Genomic DNA, 17,574 nt, shown 5'->3' with positions numbered 1-17,574 from the left:
TGTTTATCCCTGATCTATTGGAGAGCTTTCCCGTTGCCTGAGTCAAATGCTCACAAAACTAAAATGTTAGAAACCCAGTAAATGAAAGAGAGAGAGAGTAGTGTTAAATGTTAGCTTTAAAACAACATGAAAATAGTTTTTACTCAGATGGGAGACCCATGTGTTTGAACCACAATGGCACACCATGTGGTTAATACACGCTGTAGGGTTGATTTTCTGCTCGTTTGGTCTCTTGGGAGGGGATTTGTTGAAATAAATCAAAGGCTAAAATGATGTCAGCTTTATCCTTTAAATCTACCAGGAAGAGGGAGGGTGGATCACAAACATGTGACTCTTTTCCCTGAAGACTAAATATTGCAAAAAACAACAAGCAACTGATAAACAACCAAATGCTTTTTCATTCCTTCCTCACATGCAGCTGGCCGAATACTCATCACATGGTCAACATATTCTCTATATGGGCAGAGAGAGATTGAATATCAAATCTGATGCATCACAGAATCTAATATCGGTCGGACATTGAGGATTACAGTATATTTATCAGTTGCTGTCTTCATCACAAAGCTTGTATTGTCTTGCTGTGGTCCGCCATGGAAAAAGATGATCTCATGCTGTGATGTTTGCGGCTCTGAAATACATTTGATTTCTTGCTCTGTTACAGCATGACTGAAACCCCCACAGGATGCTGAGGCTCTCAGTCGGATGCCTCTGGGCAACGGCATAAATTACCAGGCATCAGCCGGCCACAAAGAAACTAGTCTGGGATCAGAGCTCCTACAGATACAGTGGAAAGGGAAATAGTATTTTTCAAGAGCCGCGTTTCCCTGATTTTATTTCATGATCAAGTGTCTTCTGTGTAAATGATACATGTCAAACGAAGGCACATGTGTTTTACTCAGACATATTTGTTTGGTGACACTGAGATTACATATAGATTGCATTAAAAGAACATTTTAAAACAGTTAAATCAGTCAAATGAAGAAGAGTTACTCACCATCGTTCTGGGATTTGCTGAGGAATATGGTGCTGGCCCGCGGATGGTCCGCTGGATTGTAATCCATATTCATCTCTGTCAAAACACAAAGCATTTGTGTCACTTTCAATATCTCAAAACGTACAATCGCTGCCATAAAAAAATGGTACATGCTAGCAGGTTATGGAAAAACTAAGAAATAACATCCTTTGATTGACATTTCCAGAGGCAGCGACACTTTTGGATCCTAGCCTCCATGTAACAATGCTCAAATGTATTTTAAAATTGAACAACATTTGAATATGGGAAATAAACTAACGCATATGTTAAAATATAGGTAACTTCGATAGATATACAAATGTATAATGGCATTTACGAGTAAAATGTTAGCATGCTAACAGGCTAAACATTGACTGTGAAATGCATGCAAAACATCTGCATGTTAGCATTATCATTATTAGTATGCTAGAATGTAGCTCAAAGCTCGACTGTTCTTAAGTACAACCTAGCAGAGCTATAGTGCTTTATAGCAAAGGTTGGCATGGTAACATGTTAAATGACAACCCAGTCTCACGGCATTTCATGTTATAGTCACAACATTTATGTAATCTATTGATTCGTGTTCACCAACACAATTTTCGAATTTTTTTCGTGTCACAAAGAACGATTTAAAAAGCAATGTATTTCTATTGGTGGTATGTTTCACGTCTTTTTGTCCGGTCGGGTCTTGGAAGACCAGAAGCTGTGTGGTTCATAAAAACATTTTCTTACTCAATATCTTACCCAAAGCCTAACCCTTTTATTTTAAATTGTATAATGTCGGAGTATTTTTGCCATCCGCGAGGAAAAGAAATGGAGCTCAGAGCCTCAGAATACTGAAATCTGTATTTTTTGTCATATTTTTTTCCTTCTAAATTGTTATTATTTACATCGCTTTTAAAATCGTTCTGTGTGACACGAAGAAAATGGCGAAATCGTGGTGGTGAACACGAATCAATAGATTAATTTCGTGACTATAACACGAAATGCCGTGAGACTGTGTTGTAAATGAAGATGCTAAAATACCTGCTTAAAATAAGCAAGTAAGCATGCTAGCATTTAGCTCAAAGCTAGTACACTTCACAGAGCTGCTAGCCTGCTTGCAGACTCTTAGTTCATAATTAATTCATGTCATGTATAAGAATAGACTAAGACAAATCTCTTAATATGTTTTTGTAGGTTTCTCTTCAGATACTATTGTTCCATGTGTTTGCAGTCCTTATAGAGCTGTATGCTAATGATTTGCTCCACTCACAAACACACGCAGGCATGATTCATGTTCCCATCCAAAGCTAATCTGCACTGCATCATGGCCTGAGGGCCTGAGGGCCTGAGGGCCACAGACTGTCTGTGCACATCCCATAAAACACAGTGGACTCAAACCAGTAGCTGTCATCACACAGGCCACAACGCTTGCCTCGTTAGCTTGTAGATACAGATGTTACTTTGATAAGACAGACAGCAGACCTCATGTGTCACAGCTAGCTCTCCTATAAAACAAAACATGCTAGTTTGCAAGAAATGAAGCGCACTTTAAAGGTCTCCTATTATGCTATGTTTAGGCATATAGTATAGGTCTCGGATATTAAAAACATGTGTATGAAGTGTTTTGCTCAAAATACCAAACAGATCACCCATTCTCTCCTCTGTGAAGAGAGGAGAGCTCAGGCAGGAGAATTCTACCCAGATTCTCAGCTAAATGTTGCCGTGATTAAGGATTATTTCTGAAACAGCATGGAGCTCAAATGCTTTTTCTCTTACCACAAGGTGAGTTCCTTTTTATATCCTGCTTCTTCACACACAGGCCTACTCTCTTCCAGTATGTTAGCTCTGAGTGTTAGCGATGCATGCTAATGTAAACAAAGACCATATTACGTCCAAAACACGTTGCATTGTTTCTGATCGGGCCGTGGGCGTAAAGCCGGCCCACATTTTAGTGATATCGTCATGGCCGCAGCAAATCTGGATCAGCTCCGTTGTTCCCCCGTTTTTAGAGATGTGGGTTTGGAGGAAAATAGAGGGTTTTAGTTACGGACACTTTGTGAGTCTCCTTACACACATGACACACATTTATGTAAAAAAGACATAAAAAAGGGAATTTTGCAAAATAGGTGACCTTTTATTTCCACCGTGATCAAGCCTTTGTATCTATTCCCATCAACTCTGTGTTTTGAGAACTGAAATCCATCAATGCGGTGCATCCAGTGAGATAAGTGCTTGCTTTCTGTGAAATCATCATTAAAAAATGCTCGGCATGCAGTGCGAGTGCCAAGTGTTCTGACTCCTACCCTATGACTGTAACAGACCCAGATTAAGATCCAGGATATTTGATTACAATGCAGAAGCTTGGAGAGAGTCTTCCGTCTCGGTGACAGCAGCTGCTGGAGAGGACTGTGTTTGGGGTTAGCTAACAGAAGTGTGCTTTAAAACAAGCTTCTCTTTCTAGCCCACAGACCACCTGGCAACAACGTGTAGCATGACCTTTAGGGCTCATTTTGTATTACATTACATTACAAGTTACTTGTTAGACACTTTTATCCAAAGAGACTTACATACTCAGTACTGTGGACAATCCCCACAGGAGCAATTTGGGGTGAAGTGTCTCAGGGACACAACGACATGCTGACTGCAGTGGGGTTTGAACCTGTGCCTCCCTGATCCGAACACCAACACTGCCCCACACGCCCCTTGTATTTCATTTATTTGCAAAATTGCTTGTTTCTTAAATTTACTAACTTTGAAAAGGTATCTTAAGTTCAAGGGTAGTCTTGCTTTCAAACACTTATGTCTGACAGACAGCAGAATCATTTTATAAGTGGAAATATGAATCTGAGTGGATATGATCATTTGTAATGGATGTAATGTAAAGTCTACTTTGTTCTGCTAGTTTCAGTATACCAATAAAATACATTTAGCTGCTTGTTTAAATTACAAAAAAGGGATTTGACATGTCAATATATTTGCTTCTACGTGTATAGGAGTGATAGAAACATATGTATACCTAGATTGGGAATATCTTTGGGTACCCTATAGTCCTATAAGACGTTCATTTAGCCAATTAAGAACAGAGCTAATTGAAAAATGGGTGTGATGAATAGATTTGAAGCTTATTGTCACTGAAGGCTTGTAAAAAAAGGCCCAAACTAAATGTTGAATAAGACAACACCTTATTAACATATGATAGATTATTGTTGATTCTTTGTGTATTTACTCAACTAATTTAAACCCAAGTGCCACTTAGCCCCCAGCAGCTAACCCTCTGCAGGATGAACACGGTCTGCTCTGTAAACACACCAGGCTGAATGGACTGAGCCCGGATTAGTCTTTATGCAACAGCAGTCCGGCTCATTTCAACACGTCCACATATTAGAGCTTAAACAGAAGCTGAGCTGGAGTCCAGTGTGTGAGAGAATAAACAAAGTGACTGAGCAATAAAGTATTCTGGTCTTATGTTTCAGGTTTCCTTTACACACGGCAAGGAATGTGTATGTCCAGGTAACATAAAGAGACACTTCCTGTCACTGTACTCATTTCTGAGAGATGCCACTAAGGTGTTGAATATGTGCATGTGTCAAACAGGGGTCAAGGCTTCCAGTCACACGGAGCAGAAATTAAGGGGGTCAAAGGGCAAAAATGTAGCTGATATTGGAGAAAAAAATACAAAAAATAAACCCTACAAAATATATATTTATCAGTTATGGCCAATATCCTTATCCTATATTAAGAATTATGGATAAAATATAATTGTATGCACTATTTACATATTTTTTAAGTGCTTCACAAGTATGTTAAAGGTCCCATGTCTTGGCCATTTCTACTGATCATAATTCCGTTGTTGAGGTCTACTAGAATAGATTTACATTGTTCAATGTTCCAAACTCACATTGGTTTCTCACACAGCATCTCTGTATAGTATGTGCATTCACTCTCTGTCCTAAACGGCTTGTTGGAGCTCCTGCCGCCCCCCTCCCTGTGAGCCCAGTGTGCTCTGATTGGTCGGGACGTTGCGAGGCTCGCTGCTCAGCGAGCTGACTTACTGGTGTGGTTTCTGGGTCGGCGATACAGCGAGACAGCGCGAAACTCATCCTGAGCACACACAAACACTCACAGCCGAAGTAAAAACAATAAGTGTGGCTTGATATTGAGAAAGAAAAAGGTTTGTAACGCTGTGAGAATGCGTCTGAGGAGAGCATTTCTCCACCATCCCAACTCGTCTGTTACCAACCAGGGAGCTCTATGCAAGTCAATGGGACTCCCTGTTAGTTGAAAATGTACGCTAAAGGTCCTGGTGTGTGAGGAGCTCCGCGGATTGGTCCATTTTGGTTCCGGGAACCACATGACGTCATGTGGTTCCCGGAAGAAACAAATGGATAAAGAGAAATGTCCGACGAGGCGTTCTGGGGCAGCATAGACAGGTCTTCTCTGTGTTAGAGTTTTACTCACTACAGGGTGTACTTTGAGGGTTTGTGACTCTGCAGACCGTTTACATTCAGAAAAACCTTCATAACACACAAGGGGACGGGTAATAACCAGAAAAGCATGACATGGGACCTTTAATGCCACCGTCTCTTAGTCGGTCAGGGCGAAGTATTAAATCAAGGAAAATTAAATAAGAGCCCCACACCAGAATTTAGAACATCCTTGGAAAGTTAGGCTATACCGATTTTTCCAACAAAAGACGTCAATTACTTGAAACATTTTAAAACATCAACATGTTCTAACTCTTGAAAAGCAACAGACTTATCATGCAGATCTTGTAAACATGCAAATCTAGGCCTACTTAGTGGAATTCCCAGAGTGCACGGCAGCGGGTGTCGAGTGTTGATATGTGATATTCAGCACCGAGTAAACTTTAACGAAGACTCGCGATCAGCATCTGCACAGTGAAAGAGGAGAAGCTCGGCTAACCTATCACCTGTCTGCCTTACTGCTGCTGCATAATGAATCAAGAACACACCCTGCTCCTAACAACACAATACTCAACTGCACTTTGGTGTTTATATGTTAGGAAAATCTCACTGGTCCCCGGCTTGAGCTTCAATCTCAGGATCCATGTATCTGTGATCCTCTCCAGAATGGAAGGAGTCATCACATACAGAGCATCAACTAGTTCCTGAACAGTGTCCTTCACATGCTGATATCCAAGAGAGGGAGTTACACAGTCACAAGATGGAGGAATACCGGGTCTTAGGTAATCACACATCCTGTCATGAACACAGCTACAGTTGGGATACCTTTGTTAGCATGTTACTCTGATATTGGAAGAGTGCATTCAGTATTTTCCCAACATTATACAATTTGTACTTTCAATTTAAAAAAATCGTTATGATTAGAAAGGACCAGGTGATGGACTAGTGATGGATTTTGCAGTGTCGGTCATTTTAAACATCTCGCTGCGTCAGTATCTCTCTCCTTGAATGTGGCAGTCTCAGCCACACTGTGATCTGTAACCTCAATCTGCTCTGTTTCGAGGAGACTTCAGTCCTGTCCTTTTTTATCCAATTCTTCTGATCTGACCATCAGACGTCTTTAAGGGCTTTGTTAGATTTTCAGGATATGAAGTTGGAACTGACATTGTAAAGAACAAGTCCAATACCTATTTCAAATTTGACTTGATTTGACTAAATCTGCCATGTGTGTCAATTACTTAGTTACAAGTTTAGTTACTACTTTACCATTAACCTAAATGTGGTTTTGGGTAATAAATACATTATTTATGCAGACAAACATTTTTTTTTAATTATTTCTTAATAATTGTTGGTATTTGTAAAAACAATGTGTTTCAGTAACTTAGTTTACATTTATTTAATTACATGACTGAAAGCAATTCCTGTTATCTTTCTATTGGCTCAGGTTACAGCACAGTATTGGCTTAACACTTTTGTTTACTTTTGTGCACAACCAAACCCTAAATAAGATCTTTTAAGTCAACCAAAATGTCATCATTTACTTACATGAACTAAAAAACACACCGGGTTGAAAGGGTTGAAGTTGTAAGGTAGACTCTGCTAAAACACCTATTTTACCCTAAATTGGACCATAACATATACAATTCACATAATGTTGTATTGAAACTAGAGATTGAGACTATACACTTCTCAGGAACAAGTTTTCTAAGGTAATACATCTCAGAGGTCATTTTCTCATCAACCTGTCTATAGTATTTGAAACTGATAGTCGCCCTGTTTGATATTACAAAGAATGAGGTTCAATTACATTACATGTTAAAAGCTTTTACCCAAAGCGATTTACATACTCAATACTGTGCTCCCCTGATCCGAACACCAACGCACAACCCACTGCGCCAAACGCCTCCACGTGCACTTTTATATTCACGTTCCAATTTTAGAAGCAGAAGATACCGCCTGGTTTAATGTTTGCGACTTCAAGCTAACCTTACTCCTGGTAAGAAAGCACATTTCTCAAAAATATGATCAGTGCATAGACTTTTTTCACACGAAAATATATTTTTGTGTATGATAGTCGTACATTTAATTAATTGGGTTTTTCCCGCCTCAAGCCCTGCCCCGCCTCTGAAAACAGTTTGATTTGCGTGTTCGATGCGCGCAGTGATCCCAGAGTTGTCATTAGAGTCTGTGGTGCATGAACCCTGAACATGTTCTCTGTTCACTCATTATTCATCTCATTATTCATTTGACTGAGACAACTGAAATGATGAATGTATTGCTATGAAGCCTGTTTGACTTCTGATATGCTTTCCTGATTATCACAAAAGGACCCATACAATTGCAGCTAATTGTAGACTAATCTAATGAGCTCTGCAGAATCCAACAAAATTATGTATTAAATATTGCGAAAATAATACATTTAGGTCAATTACAGATTAGTGATTACATTCTGGTGGGATGTTAAGCCCTTCTGCCAGTGTTGCACATTTGGTTTCTTCTTCATTATCATGTAACCCGTCAAACAACAGGAGGATGTTATCCTAACACCCACCCACCCACCCACCCACCCACCACACACACACACACACACACACACACACACACACACACACACACACACACACACACACACACACACACACACACACACACACACACACACACACACACACACACACACACACACATATACACACACAGACACAGACAGACACACACACACACACACACACACACACACACACACACACACACACACACACACACACACATCGATCCTGGGCAATGACCCAGCTTGAACAGAAGTAACCTGCACACACATTCAAATGGCCTAAAATTACTGGGAGATGGAGAGGGGGTTCCTGGGAAAGCACGGATCATTATACACCTCTTATACCGTGACCATTTCACCTAATACTAGAACTAAATATGATAGTAATGTACAGTATTGACTATTGAATGCATGTCAATGGTCTGCAAAGGATAACATTGCTGTGTCCCCTCCAGAGGAAGTGTTTCCCCCACACACTCCTTTGTTTACATCCAGAACATAGTAACATCACTACGTAACACTCAGGCTTCTATTGGCTAGCGCTCCAACACATTGTACGTGATAGGCTAAGGGGCGGGACATCTCTAAGCTGTTGACCAATCACAGCAGAGCTGGCCAGCTAACCAATCAGAGCAGACTGGGCTCTGGTTTCAGACAGAGGGTGAAAAGAGGTGCTGCACAGGCAGTATGACAAAAATAAAATACTGAAAAACCTGAATATGAGCATTTGATGTCCTTTTTAAGTCCCAGGCCCCGCTAACAGTGCCACACATACAACCTATTTCATTGGTTTTTATAATCACAACAGAACTGACATTCTCCTGTAACATCTTGTCGTTATTAAGGTACATCAGATTGTCTTTTAAGTGTCTCTCTAAGTGTGTTCTGCCTCGACAGCTCAAAGCCGACGTGCCTTTCTCAAGTGATAATTAGTGAGATGAGGGGGTCTTGGCGCGGACTGGGGAGTAAATTACTCTCTCATTAATAGTCAATAACTCAAACAAGGACCCTCTTCTGTCAATACCCTGACCCTGAAAGGAATAATCCATCACCAACAACGAGGGAGAAGAAAGACTTTCTGGATACCGGCCATTGATTGGGTTTTCTCTCCAGCTTTAACCTTTAATAGAGATGTTTCTCCTTCATCTCCATGGTGAGCACAGCAGTGGAGCCCCTGGTGAAACACATACTGCTGCTGTAAAAGCAGAAATGTGTCTTCTATAGTGGACATAATGAAACGCATGTTGCTAATTCAGCAAAACGGTGTTACATTACCTTATTCCCCCTTGGACAAAACGTTCAAAATGCTGTCATGCATGGCGAAGAAACCACACTGTTAGAAACAGCTTTTTCGATGAGTCCACATTCGGTTTTCAAGTTAATTTAAGGCTGGATTCTTTTAGGAACAATACGTGTATCGTAAGGAGAAAGTAGGACAGCACGTCAGGGGATCAAATCTTCAACGTGTATTCATCTTTTTGAATGCCTTTTAGGTGCTTTATGGCATACCTGGCATGTGAAATAAAATACTTTGCGTTTCTCACTTTCTGACACAGCTTGCCTTCACCATGCATGTGACATCATGCTGTGATCTTGATGAAAAAGGATCAAACATGTTGTTTGTTGTGCCGATCAGTTGATTTTTTTAAATGGAGGCGGGGCCGGGTTAATGTGCAGTATGACCTCACTGAGGGGAAATGACTTGTAGATGTGTGTGTGTGTTTAATAGTTTATATAATACAGAATCTTAGTCCCCGTTGTTCTCCTCTGACTAGCGTATTTGAATATTCTTGATATTCTTTGTCCCATAAAATATTTCAGCTCCTTATGATATTAATGTCATTTCAACCCATTCTATTCCTCGCCTGCCGCCCAGTAGTCCCATGTGTGTTCATCCCTAAACCATCCCCCTATCAGTCACCTGTGCACACACTTGCTCCCTTTTAGACATCAGTGCAGGTATACATTATTCTCAAGAAAAAACTTTTGCCAGTTGCTGCAGTTTTCTGGTATGTCCAATTTGTTTTTTATGTTTGCCTACGTTTGCCCCTTTTCATTTTTTTTCTAGATTCTATAGTTTTGGGCTGTTGCTAGATCAAATGTACCAAGTAAAGATATCATATACTGGCTTGCCAGATTTCTACAATGCACTTTCTAGATTTTGGGCATTCAATATATTTTAACCAGATGAAGGATTGTAGTCATCAGACGTCTCGTATTCAGGGAAGTTAGTGACAGTCAACTGGCGACTGAGAACTGTATTTTTTAGTGTTTTTAACAGTTTGTTTTGAATAAGAGCCGGCCTCTTTGTATAATTCTCTTTTTGTTAAAAAACTCCTGACCCAGAACAATGAAATCTATAGAAGAAGCTGCTTTGCAAATGGTGGTTGAAAAAAACTCCCACGAACAAAGGCTACTGTACTTTAAGAAGTAATCAAATCCCAACTGTGTTTGTTTTGATTAAAAGTCCATTAGTGTCGGCAAATTGCATATTCTGTTCTGAAGTTTGACAACGCTGAGTCCAGTCCTTTGCTTTGAAACATTGTGATTAGGCCTGTATCCTTCCACCGCTCCACACACTGTACCTAAATATAAGAGCATCAGCTGATGCATGGTGCCTCACAGAGACAACAGTCGTCTTCAGAGACAAACACAGTGAGCTTTGTCAAAGGAAACACATCATATGATGTCCGTGTCCCTCTCTCTTTCCCTCCATCCATCTTTGCACCTCTGGGGTGAGCAGTTGTGTTGCTGCCCCTCTATGTCTCTTTTCAACATTAACGGCTATATTCAGTTTTTTACCCTTAGTTTTAAACCATGGGAAAACTGTGTAAATGTTTAAAAGTTAGACTGAATCTTTAAATTAATATAATTAGCAGCATTGACAGAAAGGTAACCTCTTAATGCATCACCAGCAAAACATGTAAACTCAATATAGTTGCAGTAATGCGAGACTATTTAAAGACTTCATCAGTTTCTAATCTTGTGATATAATTTTGATGGTGGGGTCGCCATTTGGTTCAGATCGTATCTTTAAACAAACTGATTGCACAGAAAAGCGGCCTTTTTTTTTACTGTGGAATCACTCAATCTCCATCAACACACTTCTCCTATATTTGTAGCATTGTTATAGTATATTGTCCAAGACAACATGTGACCAATATGGTGGCATGTGAAACCGAATGCTTAACTCTAAGATTTTAACCAATGCTCTCTCCAAAATCACCTCGCTGTGAAAATATGAGATCCAAGTAGAGCAGCAAAATTCCCCCAAACGAAGCTCTTCTGAAACTCTATTGAGCGGTTTAGATTCACAGCCCAAGGGAAAAGATGGTGCTACGTAGTGAAGGGGATTATCTGCTCTTAAGAACAGAGGGTGCTCGGAGCTCATTTAGGAGTCCAATAGCGACATAATATTCCTTACTCCAATCTTTCCAGGTTTCCCAGGACTCCTTGATCCCTTTAATCCTTTTTATGAGAGACAGCTTGTCCAAAAAAGAAATAATTATTCTCTACTAAGCAGCTTTGAGACTGTGATCAAACCTGAGGCAGCACTTATCCTGCACATCCTCACAGGACCTTTAGCCTCTGCACAAGACTTTCAAATTCCTATAGTTTCCTCCTGGTTTTTATCACATCCCTGTATAGGCAAACTGTGACTTATTCATTACATATTATTACATTACATGTTAGACACTTTTTATCCAAAGCAACTTACATCCTCAATACTGTGGGCAATCCCCACAGGAGCAATTTGGGGTGAAGTGTCTCAGGGAAACAACGACATGCTGACTGCAGTAGGGTTTGAACCTGTGAAACCCTGGTCCCAACACCAAGGCTCTATCAATTGCGCCACACACCTCCACAGTTCTGTACAGTTTAGGTGCAAGAGAAATGTAACAGATTTGGGGTAAAGAGTATTACACCGTAAAGGGACCCACGGTTTCCAAGCAGAAACTGTGACACGTTTGAATTCGGCCTATGCACTTATACAGGTTGTTTATGAAGTGAACTTAGAAAAAAAGCTAGTCAGAGACACGTTCAGAAACATTAAGTTGAACCTTGAACGTTTTTTTCTTCTGTTTGTTATAATTATTATTATGAAAAAAATATATCTGTTATCATTATTATTGTTGTATGTTTTGTTTCTGACATGTTCAATAAATTGACAAAAAAAAGAAAGACATTTTAAAAAAGTATTTTTTTCTAGCTAGTAGCAAAGACGCCCAAAAATGTTGATAAACAATCAATGGTTGGAAAGAATAAATTGTCATACTTAATAATAAAGTTAAAATACACATTTTAACTCAGGAGATACTAGGGGGAAAGTCTATCAAACATATTGGATCAAGATGAGCTCGAGGGTCCTTTTTTAAACTATTTTGTCAGCATTTTGAATTGGGATATCTTTTTTATTTGAGGAATGTCTGCGTGGTTGGAGATCAGTTTTATATTTGCAAAATATTTTTAAACAGATTCCAGCTTCAGACACAATTTGTCACTCAAACCATCTCCATTCAACTCTGCGCTCATGTAAGGACCTACTCCTGCCTTTGTGTTGGACATAATACTGGTCGACCAATCTGTGGACGAAATTCGCTACAATTAAATGGGTTGAATCAGAATAAAACAATTAAGGTACAAGGAGAATACACCTAATTAGCTAAGAATCTCATTGTACTGCATCACTGTGCTCTTCAACATAGGTTTTACTAGCCTTCTAAAGCATAAGAGCAAGCCCATTCAATTAGGAGCAGAGGGTGTCTTTGAAAGCAGCGCGTCAAACTCTGAATTGAGGCGTACATTTGTGGCAATGGTTCGTCCCTGGTGGATTCTCCTATCTGCTGCGACACAGGCTCACAGCTGCCTCTCCGGGCTTTTCTTTGGGGTGGGGGGGGGGGGGGTGAAGACGTTTTTTGATGGGTGCAGATCCTAATGAAACCCACTAATCTCCGTCACACAGTCTGTGAACTCATAATAGAGCCAACACATTAGACACGCTCCGGTTTCAATCACTGCGCCACCAAAACAGACAGCCTCTCAGCACGGGGCGGCTTTATCCCCGACAAGAAGCGTTGGTCGACTGCCAATCATCGTCGGGCGTCTCCGAATCTACCTCATGTCACTCTTTCTGCTCGGCTAAAAGAGCATCTGGCTGCACATACGGGGAATATATGCATCCCATTAAAGTAATGATCCAAAACATGTTTGAGAAGAAGAAATGAATGGAGTTTGCGATGCTATGTTGCCAACGATATAACACCATGCAAGGGATACAGGAGCAATATAAACACACGCCATAAAGCAAAGCACTCCAGTTAATAGCATAAGAACTGGCGTACAGCATGTAAGTGGCATACACTCCTCAGGTTTATAAGAGGAAATGACATCACTAGTCAATATGTCTTCCAACTGGATGTTCATACAATTAAAATATTTTTGATAAATAATAATCAGTTGTGTGGGAAATGCCAATAATATAACAGTCAGGTGAGTTAAAAAAAAGTGTAATTCTGTACTGCATTGCAGCCAATACATTAATAAAAATACATGTATGCCATTATGATGTTTAAAGTCTAAGACGATATCAAGTCTAATATCGCCATTTTGATATAATATGGACATATTGCCAAGCCCTGGGTCAAAATCACTTTTTTTCTCATAACAACTAGCAGTTCATTGTTTATTTCCTTCCCAAAATGCCATACATAAGCATGAAACGTTCTGCGATGTGGCTGAGCTAGATTTAGCTTTAACACATCACAAACCGCAACACAGCCTGACAGTCACACCCTCCTTATAGAGCGGTTTGACAGCTGTTTGAAGGTTTGAAAATAGGAAGTGTTTGAAATGTTCTGTAACGCTTTCTTTTTTGAAACGTCTTCAGTCATGAGCAACAGAAAGCATGCCTTCAAGGAATGACGGTTCAAAAGTGTTCCCATCATTCCCATTTGAACAAAGTTCTTGACAAGAAATCGTTGTCACACAGCCTTCAAACACAGGCTTTTAGAGCTCATCACGTGACTGCAGGTGTGTTTTAATGCCACAATGCTCATATATAGATCAGAAGATGTTATACATGACATTTTACTGGTGATTATATTATCATCATAAGTTAAATTTAAAAAGTGGATTCTTGCACTCATTGCTTCCCTGTGTCTCAATTTGGATGCTTACCTAAGTACAGTGCCATTTCATGCACCGTAACAACAATTATAAAATGTGTGAATTTCCACCGTGTAGTATAGTGTCTCAAATCGTACGGCTGCTGTTTGCTCTCAGAGGGACGAGTTTAGCTGTTAGCTAGTTAGCAACGGTCGTTCAGTGTTAGCTAGTTAGCTAGCCAGCAACCACATCATTACAGACTGCTCAATAACCCCAAAATTAACAGAGGCTTCTTTTTGACACGAGTATATTGTGTACATGACTCAAAGGGGAAAAGAAAACACATGTATAACTTTTATTTGTACATGGTTGTGCTTTCCAGAGAATGCGCTATGTAGCCAAGATGGCGGTCGTTGAGTGTGAGACGAACGTTCAACACTTTACTTTTGACCTTTATAATTGCAACATCCTGGTACTCATAATGCTATATTTTGCAATGGGACACACTTATATACTCAAAACAGCAAATGTCATTATGTAAGAAGTGTAAGAAATGTAAGAAGTTTGCATATTGAGACACAAACTGGTAATACCATCTGAGACATATTTCTTATGGTACAGCCTGAAAAGCTAACATTGAGTAATATACCGATATAGTTACAAAATACAATGTTCACTATGCAAAACAACTTTTTGAATCATGCTGCCCTGTGAAAGATTCTGTACAATTGCTGTAAAAACAAGGGTCTTATACAGTTTCTAAGAAAATCCATGTAGGCTATGTAACGGTTGGCTATTGGTTTAAAATAAGCAACCCATTTAGTAGACACTTTCCAGTGTGAATGGGTCAATTGTAATGCATATTAGCATGTGTCAATGGAGGGGGCTGCGCTCCATCGTTGCTGTTTCTTTCATGCCAGGCTGAAAACAAAGAAAAGCACAAAGGAGCTTGCCCTCATGAACAGGATGTTGTCTGAAGCTCCATTTCGCTGTGTAAAGACACATGGGAGTGAAAACGCACACATGACTCTTTCATGTGCCTGGCTGTGCTGTCGGCTGTTGTGTTTCTGCCAATCAATCAATATTACAGGAGATAAGAGTGAACGGAGGCAGCAGCTATTTCCCCAATACACACAGAGGAGGTCATGTGCTGCCTCTAGCATGTCACCAGGTTATAATATGCTCGTTATAATTTAATTTAATAGTCCCATAGGGATTTAGCAGTGTATTGAACTTTTTTTGTTATCATTTTATGGAGCTCAAATTATTTGTCCTCTGGATTTTATAAGCTTCAGCAATTTATTGTTTAGTTTGGTGAGTTAGGAATGTTTCCATATTTGACATTGTATTATTAGTAACAATATATGGTACATATATAAACATATAGCATCAATAGCAATCCCTACAATATTTCCTTGGTTGTTTCCTTTAGTCTCTAATGATATTCCTACATTGGGACTTGCAGTAGGCTACTCTCTCTCTATTATGTAATAGTGATGTATGATTGTGTTTGTTTTTCCATCTCCTATAGTAAAAGTATGATAATCCCTCCAATTGTTGTATAGGATTCCTTTTAGGCTCAGTCTGCACACCATGCCAAATCCAGCCCCCCATAACTGTATTCCCTGTATGCTGTCATATTCCCCTCACATGTGACTTTTTTCTAAGTATTTTGACTTTTTCTCAGAATTTGACATTTTTCTCAGAAATTCTACTTTTTCTCAGAAATTCTACTTTTTCTCAGAAATTCTACTTTTTCTCAGAATGTTGGCCCGGTGACAGGATGCAAACACAGAATATATATTTGTTTTTTACCGTCAACGTTTTCCCTGTCGCTGATGTGCTGCAGGTTGCATCCCGTCTCCTCCGGGCTCTGATCCGACTCCTGGTGGTAGGACTCCAGCCTGGAGTGCGCATTTCTGCGGAGCTTTGGGCTGCCAGACACACAGCAAGAGGTCGTGCTCCCCATCTTTAACCCCCTTTATCCACCCCCAAATATCCTTCCCGGTGAGAGAGGAGCGATTGCCCGGTCAGTCACCATAGATCCCTGGTTAGTGTGCAGGGTGCATCCGCGACCATGGATCCCTGCGGACCTCGGTGTGTGTGTGAGAGAGGCTGTCACTGAGGGGGGAAATGTCACTTCCACCGAGGGGATCTGATGCATGAGAGGCGCAGACCTGCCACATCTATCCCAGGCATCGTGGAAGAAGACGCATCTGTGTGTATGTGTGTGTGTGTGTGTGTGTGTGTGTGTGTGTGTGTGTGTGTGTGTGTGTGTGTGTGTGTGTGTGTGTGTGTGTGTGTGTGTGTGTGTGTGTGTGTGTGTGTGTGTGTGTGTGTGTGTGTGTGTGTGTGTGTGTGTGTGTGTGTGTGTGTGTGTGTGTGTGTGTGTGTGTGTGTGTGTGTGTCTGTGAGGATCGGTGTTGTGGCTGCTGTCAGGGTGATAGACCGATAGCGAGGGCTGCAAATCCCCAGAAACGGTTCCGGTTCAAAGGGGTGGTTACAACTGACAGAGCAGAAGAGATAAGAGGAGAGAGGATTTCATGATTTGTTGCATTTGTATCACATGTATTCCCCACCTTTAATTTGGATACTTTGCCATCATCTTGTTTTATGTTTGCATATTTATATTTCTTTCTTCTATAAAAAAAATCAATATTTGTCACATGTTTTACACATTTCTATTAATCTACAATGTGTTTGTTTAAAAACTGCACAAAACCGTGAAAACCGTGAAAAACCGCTTTTCCAATTTTTAATTTGGAGTCATTTTAATCTAACATTTACTGTAAAAAAAAATATATATATATATCGCCTTTTTTACATCCTGGTTCCTCTTTTCGTGTTTCCTTTCTATTCGTTTTTTTTATAGGATCAACACAAAAAATCCTAATATGAGCAGTTTTTTAGTTAAAGGGCAACAAAATAATATTGTTTTCATTCATTTGCATGAAGTGGCGGCCGGCCCATAGGGGCGCTAGGGGCGCCGCCCCCCCTCTTCCCACATGTTTGATTGTCATTCAAAATTAAAAATAAATACAAATATATTTCTAACATTTCTTTTTTACATTTTTTTTTTTTTAAAGAACAAGGTAAATATTATATAGTTGGTATCAGTAAAACGTATAATCTACAAAAAATATCTCGTTTAAAATTGTTTTACGATGTCTAAAGTTACTGATAAGTCACATATTTCCTGCCTGGCCGCAGCGTGTATCATTACCCTCTCTCGTCCGGGCGGTAGAAAGGAGCCCTCAGCCAGAGCAGCAGCAGCCAACAAGCTGACTGTTGCTATCTGTAAACTATGCCGCCGAAACATAATTTCAGCCAATCAGCGTCGTCAGATCTGATGCTCAAAGGGCGCCCTTTCAGCGCCCTGGCCTGTGTGTCTGTGAGTTGTTTGGACTCGTATCCAAGGTGACGCTACAGTAGTTGTCTGCAGGTGTAGACTTCAGTGTTAGTGGATCGCCGGAGCTGTAGATTAACATTTGCATGCT

At 40.2% G+C, this 17,574-nt stretch overlaps 1 protein-coding gene across 4 annotated transcripts in view; it reads right to left on the bottom strand.

The window, feature by feature from the left end:
* The window catches only part of LOC307020533 (cyclin-Y-like), a 29,854-nt gene extending 13,679 nt beyond the window's left edge, over positions 1-16,175 (bottom strand). Inside the window, exons 1-2 of one of the 4 annotated variants that reach the window (XM_079651950.1) lie at positions 15,893-16,175; positions 995-1,069 (exon numbers count right to left, since the gene is read on the bottom strand). In XM_079651950.1, the coding sequence (XP_079508076.1) occupies positions 995-1,069; positions 15,893-16,046 (229 nt within the window). In that variant the 5' untranslated portion in view covers positions 16,047-16,175. Of the gene's footprint in view, positions 1-994; positions 1,070-2,773; positions 2,924-15,892 lie in introns of those variants that run through there. The other 3 variants (XM_079651951.1, XM_079651952.1, XM_079651953.1) reach the window with 3 other exon arrangements.
* Positions 16,176-17,574: the final 1,399 nt, after the last annotated feature.

This window comes from Notothenia rossii (assembly GCF_949606895.1).
Source record: "Notothenia rossii genome assembly, chromosome: 9".
NCBI classification, from domain to species: domain Eukaryota; kingdom Metazoa; phylum Chordata; class Actinopteri; order Perciformes; family Nototheniidae; genus Notothenia; species Notothenia rossii.
This window is presented reverse-complemented; position numbering and strand designations above follow the sequence as displayed.